This window comes from Tachypleus tridentatus, chromosome 7 (assembly GCF_004210375.1).
Source record: "Tachypleus tridentatus isolate NWPU-2018 chromosome 7, ASM421037v1, whole genome shotgun sequence".
Lineage (NCBI taxonomy): Eukaryota > Metazoa > Arthropoda > Merostomata > Xiphosura > Limulidae > Tachypleus > Tachypleus tridentatus.
In genome coordinates this window covers 18,686,114-18,701,308 of record NC_134831.1, presented here as the reverse complement: position 1 = coordinate 18,701,308, position 15,195 = coordinate 18,686,114, and the positions used below count along the sequence as shown (strand labels likewise).

Sequence of the window (15,195 nt, the reverse complement as noted above, 5' to 3'; positions counted from 1 at the left end):
AAATAATAAATATATAAAACAGGATATTATTGGTATTGAACAAATTATCAGATTTTTTACAAAATGTACATGAAAATTAACTACACCAAGTAATTTTATAATAACCAAACACATACTTTATATAGCTTACCACCCTTATATAGCTTATTTATGGTTTTATAATTCCTAAATAAAGTTTGTTTTAAATTTCACGCAAAGCTACTTGAGGGCTATCTGCGCTAGCCGTCCCTAATTTAGCAGTGTAAAACTAGAAGGAAGGCAGCTAGTCATTACCACCCACCGCCAACTCTTGGACTACTCTTTTATCGACGAATAGTGGGATTAATCGTGACATTATGACGCCACCACAGCTGTAAAGTCAAGTATGTTTGGCGCGACGGAGATTCGAACCTGCAACACTCAGATTACGAGTCGAGTGCCTTAACCACCTGGCCATGTAGGGCACCCTAAAGAAAGACCTGAATACGACAGAAAAATACATAAATTGACTAAAATACGAAAATTTTAAACACAAATCTAACATATTTTCTAAATTGTATTTTTAAACGATTTATTTGTTACAACATTTTTTAGCCTTACACTTTTAATCTGAAATAAACTTTTTTTACACCAATTTGTAGTTCCGACTTGCTTATCATACATTTTATTTTGGTTTGGTAAGTGAGAAATATACAAAATGTTGTATTTTTAGACTCATATTTTACCTGTAAACTATAAATGTATCAACTGTTTTCTTCACTCGATACCTCCAGTATACCATCAGAATTAAAATTTTTCGAACAATTTTTTTAATCTAGGTTTTGATAATTCGACTTTTGTCTTCATTTTTTTCTTTTTTAAACCAACTATAAACGAGTTTCACCTGTTACAATTTTCATTTTCCATCTTAATCAACAGTCTGGCCTGTCCTGGTGGTTACGGCGCTCGACTCGCAATCTGTTCATTACAACTTCGAACTCCTGTCACGGAACATGCTCACTATGATTTGTTTGTTTTGAATTTTGCGCTAAGTTACATGAGGGCCATCGGCACTAGCCGTGCCTAATTTAGCAGTATAAGACTAGAGGGAAGGAAATTAATAATCACCACCCATCACCAACCTTTCGGCTGCTCTTTTAACAACGACTAGTTGGATTGACCGTCACATTATAACCCTTATGGCTGAAAATGGCGAGCATTTTTGGTGTAGCAGGGGTTCGAACCCTCGACCTTCAGATTACGAGTCAAGCGCCCTGACCACCTAACCAAGAAAAAAGAAAGTGTTGTACTTCAGAACACCAGAGTCCAAGTGACCTGATAATTCGGTTTCGCTAACGCAACGTAAATATTACTATGTTTGTGTTAAGACGCAATACAGTAACCAAATAAGTATATATATGAAAGAGTTATTGAATTGGTAAAATGAAAATCGTTGAACGATTTAGTGTCAATGGATAAGAATAAATACTGATATTGGTACTAAGAGCAAAAAAACAACAACAACCAAACAAGTTTGTTTGTTTTTGAATTTCGCACAAAGCTACACGAGGGTTATCTGCGCTAGCCGTCCCTAATTTAGCAGTGTAAGACTAGAGGGAAGGCAACTTGGAATACTCTTTTATCAACGAATAGCGGGATTGACTGTAGCTTATAACGCCCCACTGCTGAAAGGGTGAGCATGTTTAGCGCGACGGCGATTACGAGTCGCACGCCTTAACACGCTTGGCCATGCCGGGCCGACAACCAACCAAACAAAGAAATAAAAAACGACGTTTTTTTGGTGCAGTGTAAGATAAAATTTCACCCGCCTGTGTTGCCCTGAAACTAGTCAGTTAAAGTAGTGATTCATGTGTTTGAACCTGCATGTCATACTAAATAAAAAAGCACATTAAAATTAGTTTTTAATTCACTTTAACGCTTCAACTCCAAAACAAAAGCATTATCCCCGTTAACGTATACTATTACTCTAACATTTTTCGAAGCTTTTTTTAAATATTTTTTGTTTGTCATTCAGTACTTAATTATTATATTTAGTATATTAGTGTTTAAAAAATAACATATTTTTTATATGGTTTACAGTTTGTTGCTTGGAAGAGGTCCGAAAGCATCTTTCCTCTGGCCGAAAGAAATGTGACTGCCCTCTAGCTTGCCTGTAAGTTAAATATGTGTAATGGTACATTTTAGACTGCATATGTTTAAATTTGTTGTTATTTTACACAGATGTTATTCAAAATTTCTTGAATCTTGATAAGATAAACAAATCTCGTCGAAACCCAAATGATTCGAAGCTTTGTACTGTTATTATAGTTTTGGATTTTTGTTTCAGTAAACACGCCTTAAGAAGCTGTAAAGCGAAACGTTATAAGGTCGATTATTTCAAATAAACGATTTTGTTTTGTTTTTGGAATTTCGCACAAAGCTACTCGAGGGCTATCTGTGCTAGCCGTCCCTAATTTAGCAGTGTAAGACTAGAGGGAAGGCAGCTAGTCATCACCACCCACCGCCAACTCTTGGGCTACTCTTTTACCAACGAATAGTGGATTGACCGTAACATTATAACGCCCCCACGGCTGGGAGGGCGAGCATGCTTAGCGCGACGCGGGCACGAACCCGCGACCGTCGGAGTACGAGTCGCACGCCTTACGCGCTCGGCCATGCCAGGCCTCAAATAAACGGGCTTTGTGTGTTCATAATATCATAAATTAGTGGTATTGTTATTTTTCACTGACAATTCAACTCTCGAATCTTTAGTATTGTTTGGTAATTTTTTAAAAGTCCACGAAGTTTACTATACGTTTTACAAACTAACTTCGTCTTTGAATGTTTTCTTTTAAACCAACCATAAATAACACTGTTTGTATTGTACTGTAAATTTGGTTAATGACTAACATAATTTTTGAAGGTTTGAAATGTTTTCATAGTGTCCTTAATACATGAGATGTAATTCACAAAAAACAAAACAAAACTGGAAGATATAACAAGACATTTTACGTGTTGTTTCATTCTATAACTTGTACATTTACCTTAACTATAAGATTGTCTTTTTTATGATGGCATCTGTAACACTGTGTTAAACATTTTGTTTGATCGTAACGTGGAAAATTAATGATTTACGATTTGGTTTAAGCGTTAATGTATAATGTATATTTAATATGAAAGAAAAAAAAACACGTTTACTGTACAACATCACTTCTATCTCAATAATACGACAAAGATTTTGCCAACAACATTTCTTTAGATAAAGTTCAAACTGTTTGGATTAACTTTTAGATACATTTTTTTATTTAATTTTATTAAATACGTATATATATTTTTAATTTTCTGTACTCTATGGCTCGCCATGGCCAGGTGGGTTAAGGCGTCCTACTCGTAATCTGCGGGTCGCGGATTCGAATTCCCGTCGCACCCAATATGCTCGCCCTTTCAACCGTGGGGGCATTATAATGTGACGGTCAACTCCAGCATTCGTTGGTAAAAGAGTAGCCCAACAGTTGGCGGTGGGTGGTGATGACTAGCTGTCTTCCCTCTAGTCTTACACTGCTAAATTAGGGACGGCTAGCACAGATAGCTCTTGAGTAGCTTTGCGCGAAATAATAAAAAAACAAACAAACTGTACTTTTTATATATTAAATTTTCTGTACTCTGTGATGCTTTTCTAAATATTGTCGTACATAATTTGTTTCAGAGAAGAATCTTTCAAAATGACTGTTTCCATGAGTGATTTCCAGTGGCAAAAGGTAATTTAATTCTTGCCTGAAAATTGTTAATACAATTATGAGATTTAAAAGATAATTAAAACCAGAGTCAATTTAATCTTTATATTTGATAAATAGTATTGTACGTCTGGACAGTTTTACTTGAAAAATATTATTTTTACATTTATTTCTCCCACTTTGTCTCAAACTGATCCCTGAATGTGCTGCACTTTGAACCGTGAAAGTGTTATAATATTACGGTCAAACCTACTATTTGTTGGTAAAGATTATCTTAGTAGTTGATGGTGAATGTTGTTGACTAAGTGCCTTCCCTCTAGCTTATCAATTCAATATTGCAGACGGCTACCCTGAATAGCCCTTGACTAGCTCTGCGCTAAACTTCAAAAAGCGAACAAACAATACCATCCGAGATACATTCTGTTTTTAAGCACAGACATAATCTAGAATTTGTGAAACCTTCCTTACTATAAATCATTTATGGATCTGCAAATAAAAAAAACAACACACACACACAAATAACAAATACCATTAAGTTATTCTATTGTACTTAATTACCTAAACATTGAGTTGAACGTAAGTTGAGTTATAAGTACTGTAATATATTGTTTAATAGATTATTAATTGGTTTTATCGTTGTTCTATTATCAAAAGATTCATAGAAACAAATTCATGTAATTCTGCATGAAAATCTGGCATTTAATATTTTGAACTTGAACTTTCTGTGATCCTAAGACTCAGGTATTACAATCGATGTCAAAGATTGTACTACAGATTTAGGTTTTTTACAGCATTTACATATTATGCATGGTTAATATTACGTCGAATTCCTGTCATAATTAAGATTCTTAATAAGCTATTCAGGAAAAGATATTGGTTTATTGATTAGAATAGCAAATAAAGAAAATTTGAATGTTTATGTAGAGATATTACATCGTTGCTAAATGTATCAAAGTTATTTGAACAATGTCTTCTAAATGTAACTTGTAAATTGTTAATTAGTTTCTTTACTTATGAATGTATTGAAGAATAATTTATTGTTTTATATTCTATCATAAGTATGAAAAATATGAATGAAATATTTCTATTGGCTAATATTTTTAGAAGGACTTTGATTTGATACGAGTGCATAAGATATTTTATACCAATTGTACAATGCACTATTTCTATAATGTTTTGCTACATTTGGATAATATAAATTTAGTTTGCGAAATTTTATTTTTACTTTGCAGCATGCCTATTTTGCAAGGTAAGTCTGTTATTGTTGTAATCTTAAAAATGATGATTTATTTAGGTACAACCCACAATTCTATTTAATCACAAATGAATTAATTGTCACATACAGAATATTAATGTAATTATGTAAGATATCATTTGTAATTCTAGTTTTCTGGTTAATTACTGAGCTTAAATCTGTTAACTGAAATACGAATCACGTGATTGCATTTTCTAAAAATGTGGATTACATGTTAATTAACATTCGGTCCGGACAAATCTCTGATGAGTCAAAGGGAGTAACGATTCAAGAAAATCAATCTAAGTAAAAAGTAGTTTTACTGTCTATTCCATATAACATTTTATTAATTATGTTCCTGGTTTGTCATCAATTATTGTAAGTGTATTTAATGTTTGTATTACATATAAAATTGCATTTATTTCAAAATCGTTTAACTTGCATGGTGTACTTTTCATCAACTGTCATTTATGGTTAATATAAGCGCAGTCCATTTCAAAAAAGGCTCAGCATGGCCAGGTGTTTAAGATACTCAACTCGTAGTCCGAGGATCGCGGGTTCGATTCCCCGTCATACCAAACATGCTCACCCTTTTAGCCGTGAGGGTGTTATAGTGTGACAGTTAATCCCACTATTCGTTGGTAAAAGAGTAGCCCAAGAGTTGGCGGTGAGTGGTGATGAGTAGCTGTCTTCCCTCTAGTCTTGCACTGCTAAATTAGGAACGGCTTGCGCAGACAGCCCTCGTGTAGCTTTGCGCGAAATTCAAAACAAACCTAACCATTTCAAAAAAAGAAATATACGTGGCTTGAAAAAAAGATAAAATTAAAAAGACAGTCTTAACCACACCACAACTGAGAGCGATAGGGATTATGGTAATTTTATGACAGTACTTCCAACTGTTAAAGTTCTATGTGCATGTTCTCAGAAATGGTTGTTGTTTCCAAAACCAAGATGTACGTGTAAGTTCTGCTGTACAAAGACTACGCGAGGTATTAAGTTTTATCTTATTACAGATTTGCATAATATTTTTTGTACAAAATCACAAAAGTTTTAAGAAAAAGATCTCATCTGTGACATCTTCAATTTTGTTTTTATTTAGTGGACAATAAGGTTCTGATTTTAAATTAATGCTATAAACAGAAAAGTGCTCCTAGTAGATCGTAGAACTTTCTGATGTTCCAGAAATTTCCCACGTACTTTATTTCAAGTTGGACTAACCTAAAATCTGTAGAAAAAAAGAAGAATGAATTAAATCAATACACCTTGAAATATATACAGCATATATTTACGCCTTTGCTACAAGTCAGGAAAGGATATTTATTATAAAACATGTAAAATTTATCATGATGGCCAATCATTGGTGTGTAATGTTTTCATATATTTAAAAACTGCACTGGTTTCAGTTAATAAAAAAAGTCAGAATTAAATTTATGTTTCAGAAAAGAGTTATTAAATAAAACTTACTAAAGTATGTAAAGTTTTAAAGTAGACTAAACTATATCTTTATTTAAGAGTTGTCTCATGGTCTCCAACATCTGATGTTGAAGAGTTCATGAAAACTTTCCTTCTATATATTGTTTCCTATTATTATAGGCCTAGCATGGGCTGGTGGTTAAAGCACTCGACTCGTAATTCGAGGGTCGCGGGTTTGAATCCCCGTCACACCAAACATGCTCGCCCTATCAGCCGTGGGGGTGTTATAATGTTACAGTCAATCTCACTATTCGTTGGTAAAAGATGAGCCCAAGAGTTGGTGGTGGGTGGTGATAACTAGCTGCCTTCCCTTTAGTCTTACACTAGCTTTTTGCTCTGTGTTAATAAGAAAAATGAAAGTACTAGGCAGTGTCTTTTATAACTTAACACTTATGGAAAATATAATATATACCATAATTTATAATAATATCATGTTTTGTTTGTTGTTGTTTTTTTATTTCGCATGAAGCTACACGAGGGGTATCTGCGCCAGCCTTCTCTAATTTAGCAGTGTAAGACTAGAGGGAAGGCAGCTAGTTATCACCACCCACCATCAACTCTTGGGCTCATTTTTTACCAACGAATAGCGGGATTGACCATCACATTATACCACCCCCACGGCTGATAGGGCGAGCATGTTTAGTGTAACGGGAAGTCGAACCCGGGACCTTTTGATTACGAGTCGAGTACCTTAACTACGTGGCCGTGTAGGGCCTTCACGTTATGAATCAGTTGACGGTCATTGGCCGCAGAAAGTGTGTTACGAGCTGAAGTTGAAATGTCAGAGCTCAGAGGAGGAAGTGAGTGTATCTCAAGAAACGTTTCTTCATATTAGCCTTATTGTGGTTGTTGGAGTAGAAACTTGAGCTGAGTTTATGTATTACTGCAATAATGGCGGCCGGAGTTTTTACAGCATTTCTGTAGAGAGAATTCTAGCGTACAGTCTGAGAGTAATATAAAGACGTATATGTGCCCTTCCCTGCACTGTGTGTGTGTCAAGTTTAATAAAAATATTTGTGTAAAAACATGGCGTCATCTATGAGTGCAATTAACGTTAATTCAGTCAAAGATAATAAACGCTCGATAAGAGTAATAATGGGTGTGTATGGGGTTTTGAGATACCCAGTAACAAGTCCTTTGTCCCAGACTATCAACCCATTTAGTTTGGTTGAGATTGGCCCAGTGACCTGGGAGTGGTTAGATAAAGAACAAACAGAAATACTCACAAGTTATTGTGTTTTACATAAATATATAGATATATACAAATTAACTTGTAATACTATGATATACATGCTATACAAATAGATTTGCATTCTGGTTTTCACCGAGCCTAAAAGTATTCAACTATAATTAAGAATTTGAGTGGCAGCAGCTCTGTTTTCAAAACAGGAGTGGGATAAGCTAAATAGTTTTTACTTCTTCTTAACGATGCTTAGATATATGTGGATAGGAATTATAAGGGGCTGCAGCATTCATAGGGGTTAACCACAATTGTTAGCATTATTATAATCATTCAAGCTTACCATTTAGTTACTGGGGTACGTGTTTTAGCTTTAATGGACGCGTTACACATTTCACAAAGGTTTAACATACATGAAGAGTTTTTTTCGAAAAAAAAACATGCATAATATTCCATTTCATTGACTGGCATTATTTTTACCAAAAAGTTAGTTTACCTTTACTGTCTATATGTGTATGTGCGTGTGAGCGTTCGAAAGATATTTTAAAAATTTGAATATAAAATTGTCTCCTCTTATATATTAGGTTGTCCAGAAATAAATGTCGTTTTTGAACTGCGAAGTTTGGAAAAGTATAAACCAATGTTGAAAGACATGCTTTAATCAAAGTAAGCACCATTTACTTCAACATTCTTTTTCCAACGTGTAACAATGCTGTTTATGTTCTTGTTGTAGAAATCAGAGTTTCTGTGGTCAATGAACTTTCTGAAAGCTTCTTTTGCAGCTGCCTGGTTTTGAAAGTGTTTATTGTTCAAAAAGTTGTCAAAGTGCTTGAAAAAATGAAAATTTATTGGGGAAAGATCTGGGGAATAAGGTGGATGAGGCAGACCATCGATTCCCAGTTCGTTCAATTTTTGGAGTGTCATCCTTGACAGGTCTCATAACGCCGATTTTGTTGATCTTCCGTCAGCTCATGTGGAACCCACATATTCAGCTTTTTCATCTTTCCAATTGCACTGAGGTGGTTGGCAATGCTTGATTAGTTTGTGCCTAACTTTTCTGCAAGCTCACGTACTGTTGTGCAAGGGTCTGTCTCAACTTCTTCCCTTAGTGCGTTTTCATATAAGGATGGCTTCCTTCCACGACCTTCACGGTTTTCATCTCCATATCGAAACCTTTGGAACAAACGCTGAATCGTACGTTCAGTAACCGATTCATGGCCGAATGCCTGGGTAATGTTCCGTGTAGTTTCGGTAGTTTTTCGTTCAAGTTTGAAGTCGCAGAGGAAAGTCCTTCTTGCCCATGCTGCCTTGGGGGTTGCGAAACTTACTCTGAGAAGACTGGAAACAACAGACGATTAAGACACCTTTTAAGCGATAAACGTTGGATTAAACCAACCAATCAACGATAAGTTACTCAATATTCAGCTTCTAAGTGTCGTCGTGAGAATTCCAACATTTAATTCTGGGCAACCTAATGTAAAAAAAAATATTTTCTTATTGAAAAAAATATTTATTAGTATTAGTCATTGAATTACATATAACACAACCTTCAAATGAACTCATTTTGTGTGACTGTTTTCCAAATGTAGTGCTTCAACTTTAGAGCTGAATAAAAATTATGTCTGGAAAATATACAATACCTCAGAATCTGTAGCAAAAATAACAATGTCCAGAGAACATGCGCTTGTGATCAGTTAACTGATGATGGACTGTAATTGTCACAGAAACGATGTTGCAATCCATTAATTGTATTGCATTTCTTGGTAGTTTTAGTTAACTCCCTACAAAGAACATGTGTCATCTTATATTGTTTTTATTTATACATATGAAGTACATTAATTTCTGTGTCTATCTATTTTCCTTTATGTAACTATTTCTGGGTCGCTGGGCCAATACCAACTAAACTAAGTGGGATTATAGTTTGGAACAAGAGAAATATTTATGGAGATTCACTAACCTCTACTCTCAAGTATTACTGTTATTGGACGTTAGGTATGTGTGACTGAAAATAATGTTTACTAAATCCAAAGATGACCCACATTCTTATACAGAAAAAAAACAACTTTCTCAAAAACAATTATAACACACTGTACAAACATTGTAGGGGAGGGCAAATAAACGTCTTATTTATCCAAGAAAGTGTAGTAGCACTGTGTGGAGGAATGTAGTGAATGAAAGGTCGCCTCTATTGTAATAACGTATAAATGCAGCTGAAGTTTTTATTCCAACATCCACCGTGAGGCTTCATCCCCTAAACCGCGGCTGATGACCGTCAGTTAATTAATCAGTCACGTGAAATACTCTGGAGGGACATTAAAACAAAGATTTTTGAAAGCGGACAACACAGAGCATCCCTACCGCCACTGCTTTTCTGTTACCTCTTCCTACAAAGTCATCCTGGCCATCGAACAGTGCATGTAGACCGTGTTTCAAATATATACGCATAAAGTTCTTAAGGCTTATTAAAAAGTTTGGTGAAGTATTAATGAATACTGGAGTAATAAGATATGTTATGAATACATTGTGTGAAATTTGGAATTTTTCTCTTGTTTATCATAGCATAAGTTGATTTAGAATTAATATCCTGAACGACAAACGGGTACATCAGCTTCTTTATTTGTTGTCGTAAACTAAATTATTTTGTCTCTGTATCAGAAAACCAAGAAAATGATTTTCTCATACTTTTCTAATTTGTTTTTTCTCTTTTCTGAAGGTATCAATCACCGGTTGAAAGTGTTGTGAAAGTATACTTTCGAATAAAGGAAACTGTTATATACAGCAGTACTCCAAAATACCAGGTAAGAGTTACGCAGACAAAACATAAAGTATCAGAAACGGTGTAACTTGACATGCTTATTTGTTTAAATAGGGTCTACCTTTAGAGGATGCAATTTTAACAATATTGTTTAAAACTTGACATTTCTTCGGATTCTAAATTCATATTTTTATCATTTGATTTGTCACTTGTTACCGAGTGAGCTTAGGTTTGAAGCATCTCGCACCTAACCTGTAACTCTGTACAAGAGAAAATTGCTAATCAATGTTCAATTATATTTTAAATATATTTCTCACAAATATTTATAGTTTTTGGAGGCGAGAGAATTAATTAATCGATTTAAGGTGTTTTTCCACTGAATAATCGAGATTATTAAATTAGTATTTTGTTACCCATCGGGGAGATATATGTGATGGTCAATCTCACTATTCGTTGGTAAAAAAGCATCCCAAGAGTTAGTGGTGAGTGGTGATGACTAGTTGCCTTCCCTCTAGTTTTTACTCTTCTAAATTAGGAACAGCTAGCACAGATAGCCCTTGTGTAGCTTTGCGCAAACAAACAAACCAAAGACAGGGTACCATCTCGTCTTGTTTGTTTTCTTCAATTGTTATGTGTTCCGACCTTGGCAGCGATTTGATAAACAGACTAGTCTTAACGTTTCCTTATCGCTAGGCCCAGTAAGACCAAATTCCTAGGGTACTTGACTCATATTCTGAGGGTGGCGAGTTCAAATCCTTGTCCCGCCAAAATATGCTCACCTTAAGCCTTTCAGCCTTGAAGGCATTATAGTGTGACGGCTAGTTCCACAATTGGTTGATAAATTGTAGTCCAAGAGTTGGCGGTGTGTAGTGATAACTAGTCTTTCACTGCTAAATTAGGGACTATTAGCGCTGGTGTAGTCTTGCGCGAAATTGAAAATAAACCAAAACATCTTTATCATTTAAAATTTACATTGCTGGGAATGAAAGAAACAATTGTGCTATTTCATAAATATTAGACAAAGATGCACACAGAATCCTCATTGATGTAGGTAATCGATTTTTACCTGGAATCGTAACTTTTAAGACATAATGTGAAAATTGTACAAATACGTAATAATTTTTGAACTGTAAAAATTATTGAATACTATCTATGTGACACACTTCATCTGATAAATAAAACAAACGCACTTACTTAGAAAACAGTAAAACAAAAAGGTTGAGATCAATAACAAATCTGAAGAATGAACATTGTGAATCTTACTCGTAGATTTAACCCACATAAAAACGACTAGACCATCTAGTGAGTTTAACTGAAACGTGTGAAATTAAATATTTCATTACCTGGTATATCGTATAAAAGAAAGAAAATAGAAGCAAATTAGAAGTGTTTAAATTTGATTTGTTTCAGATATTCGCGCAAAACTACATAAGAGCTGTGCTAATTGTCCCAATTTTGAATTGACAGACTGGAAGGAAGGCAACTAGTCAACATTGTCCACCACCAACACTTTTGCAATTCTATCCGCGGATCCACAGTCACGCTCATCCCTTACTAAGAGTCTTAGAAACACAGATACTTTCCATATTAATTTTTGTAGATTTTGACCCGATAACAAAGAACAAATAATATTCATATCCTGTAGTATTTAGAATTTTTGAATATTTTTAATTAAAAATTAGAGCTTGGTTGACGTTTACATGTCTCGGAGTTAATTTATTATATTTGCTGTTAAGCACAAGTCTCTTTATACTATGTTTTCTGCGGGTATCGAAACCGGATGTGTGACGCTATAAGTTCTCAAACGTATCGCTGAGCTGTCTGGGAGCATGTTTCAGAGGGTGAAATGAAATATGTGAGCTTTCCTAATGCCAGTTTCATTACTTGCAAAATGTTGACTAACAAAATTAAATAGATGACATTTGACAAAACCTAGAGATGATGTTACGTTCGATTATTTGTTATATTGCATTCACAATGATCTTAAACTCGAAAAGCAAAGATATTCAGTAGTAAACATTTTAGAAACAATACGGTCAAAAGTTACTGATCAGTTTTCAATTGAGTTGAAATAATTTTTAATTCATACCTTAAATCATGAATGAAATATAATGTCAGAGGTCTTAATTCCACATTCACGTAGGAAACTGGTTAGGTGTGTGGAACTAGAACAAGATACCTGGCATGCCAAGGGTGTTGAAACTGGTTAGGTGTGTGGAACTAGAACAAGATACCTGGCATGCCAAGGGTGTTGAAACTGGTTAGGTGTGTGGAACTAGAACAAGATACCTGGCATGCCAAGGGTGTTGAAACTGGTTAGGTGTGTGGAACTAGAACAAGATACCTGGCATGCCAAGGGTGTTGAAACTGGTTAGGTGTGTGGAACTAGAACAAGATACCTGGCATGCTAAGGGTGTTGAAACTGGTTAGGTGTGTGGAACTAGAACAAGATACCTGGCATGCCAAGGGTGTTGAAACTGGTTACGTGTGTGGAACTAGAACAAGATATCTGGAATGTCAAGGGTGTTGAAACTGGTTATGTGTGTGGAACTAGAACAAGATACCTGGCATGCCAAGGGTGTTGAAACTGGTTAGGTGTGTGGAACTAGAACAAGATATCTGGAATGTCAAGGGTATTGAAACTGGTTAGGTGTGTGGAACTAGAACAAGATATCTGGAATGTCAAGGGTGTTGAAACTGGTTAGGTGTGTGGAACTAGAACAAGATATCTGGAATGTCAAGGGTGTTGAAACTGGTTACGTGTGTGGAACTAGAACAAGATATTTGGCATGTCAAGGGTGTTGAAACTGGTTCGGCGTGTGGAACTAGAACAAGATATCTGGAATGTCAAGGGTGTTTTTGTGGCTCGGTTAATTCAATCGTTGCTGTTAAATACATATCACTTTTATTCCTTATTCAACAAATTAAATGAAATCAATATCTTGTGCGCGTTACATAAAGAGAGAGAAATCCACCTTTTTGAACTTTGTTTCAAAGTTTATTCTAGTTTTAATATATGTAATGTCGCCTCTGTGCTTGTGTGAATTTTATCCCATTTTTAATTTAAAAAAAAGCGTCAAACATTAGACGAATTGGATACATAAACGATACGATTCTCAGTACGCCAGTGCGCAGCGTTATGTCTGCGAACTCACACCGCCAGAAACCGAGTTTCGATACCCGTAGTGGGTAGAACATAGATAGCTCATTGTGTAGCTTTGTGCTAAATTCCAAACAAACAAAACGTACACCAAAGGGTAGTATCATTCTGTTTGTTTTTTTACTTAACAGACCCAGGATATTCTGAGCGCCATTGGTAGTCAAACTGGACTATGGCTCGGCATTTCCATCATCAGTACGTTTCAGACAATCATGCATTTAATACAACGCATCTCAAATCACTGCAATAACAGAAATATTCCGGTAACTACTACATTAAAGCCACCTGGAAGAAATAAGTCCACCTTGGATGACGCAGGAAACTGAAGGACGGGAAGTAATGCGCACAACGAAGGGTTCATGGATCATTTCCGGATATGTTATGACTTTTTTGTTGTTGTTTTCAAACGCACACTGATAAACTACGAAATATTGTTCTAGTCTTGCACATTAATATGATAATTTGGCTACTATTCAACTAAATCAATACATCTGTTTGTTGGCTGTTGTTGGACCAAATTGGTACATTTATTCGTTGGTTACTGTTGAACCAGACTGGTAAACTTGTTTGTTTTTTACTGTTGAATCAGAATGGTAAATTTGTTTGTTGGTTACTGTTGAACCAGGTTGATACATTTATTTTATTTCTTACTATTCAGTCATACCAATTACAAATAAGAAAGTCAAAGAAAAGTTTTGTGATATTATTTTCTCTAACGACATGAATTAGCTCATTCCACACATCAATTAATTCTACGTTTTGCCTATTTACGTTTATATTAATTTACTGATTTTATAAATGAATTTTTCCTATCCTGTTTTCAATTTTCATAATGAAGACCAAAAACAAATTCGTCAAAGTGTACATTTTCAGGTTAATTTAATCTTATTCGTATAACGTATTTATTTCTTTTTCCCACATTACTGTTTAAAAAAATATGTAACATCATAATTTCAAAGGCTAATATACAATTACCGAACAAAATATTAGTAATTGTGTATTATTATTCTTGCTTGCGTTTCATAAATAAAAATATATATTTATTGATTTGTTCCCATTAGTATTATTTCAGTCATGTTTTTATTTATAAATGTATATGAACCAGGGTGTTTACAGTATTACTAACTTACTATTTAATAGTGTGATAATTTCTTGAGGAATATATCGTATAAAGTTGCTGTATTACAATGTATGAGTGTTTAACGCTGTATATGCATATAAGTGAAACATTCACTTGACAAAATTTTATTGTTGTTATATTTGTTTGTATGATCTTCAATAAATTTACATTAAATCATATTATCTAGGTTTCGTTCATAAAACCCTGTTCCAATACCACATGATCTACGGTTTTCATAGCGATTTTTTTTTGTCTACCCTCTGTGAATTTTATGATATTTACTTGTGCTGTTCGTTTTCCATGTTTGGCTTCATACAATGGCATAGAAAAGTTTCGTCGCTTGCTTTAAAAAAACAAGAAAGATAAAACTAGATCATTCCTTTCAGGGACAAGAAACGATATTTTACTTCTAAGTGTTTTTGTGCATTTAGTTGGGGAGAACATTTAAGAATGGTCCCTTAATAAACTACTTCATAATTGCCAAAGTTCGTGTTCTCTATTGGTGGTGAAAGTCGTGGCACAGCTGGTGATATGTACACATCTCTTGTACGAATTACAAATACCTCATCCATACAACATGG

General features: G+C 34.7%; 1 protein-coding gene across 3 annotated transcripts in view; it reads left to right on the top strand.

Moving 5' to 3' along the window:
- The window catches only part of LOC143255231 (epithelial sodium channel subunit gamma-like), a 37,174-nt gene extending 22,386 nt beyond the window's left edge, over positions 1-14,788 (top strand). For 2 of the 3 annotated variants that reach the window (XM_076510570.1, XM_076510568.1), the window contains one exon: positions 2,059-2,136. Coding sequence is in view for 1 of the 3 variants with exons in the window: in XM_076510571.1 (XP_076366686.1) it covers positions 3,681-3,716; positions 4,925-4,941; positions 10,293-10,377; positions 13,626-13,820 (333 nt within the window). In the remaining 2 variants the exon portion in view is untranslated. Of the gene's footprint in view, positions 1-2,058; positions 2,137-3,664; positions 3,717-4,924; positions 4,942-10,292; positions 10,378-13,625 lie in introns of those variants that run through there. The other variant, XM_076510571.1, reaches the window with a different exon arrangement.
- Positions 14,789-15,195: the final 407 nt, after the last annotated feature.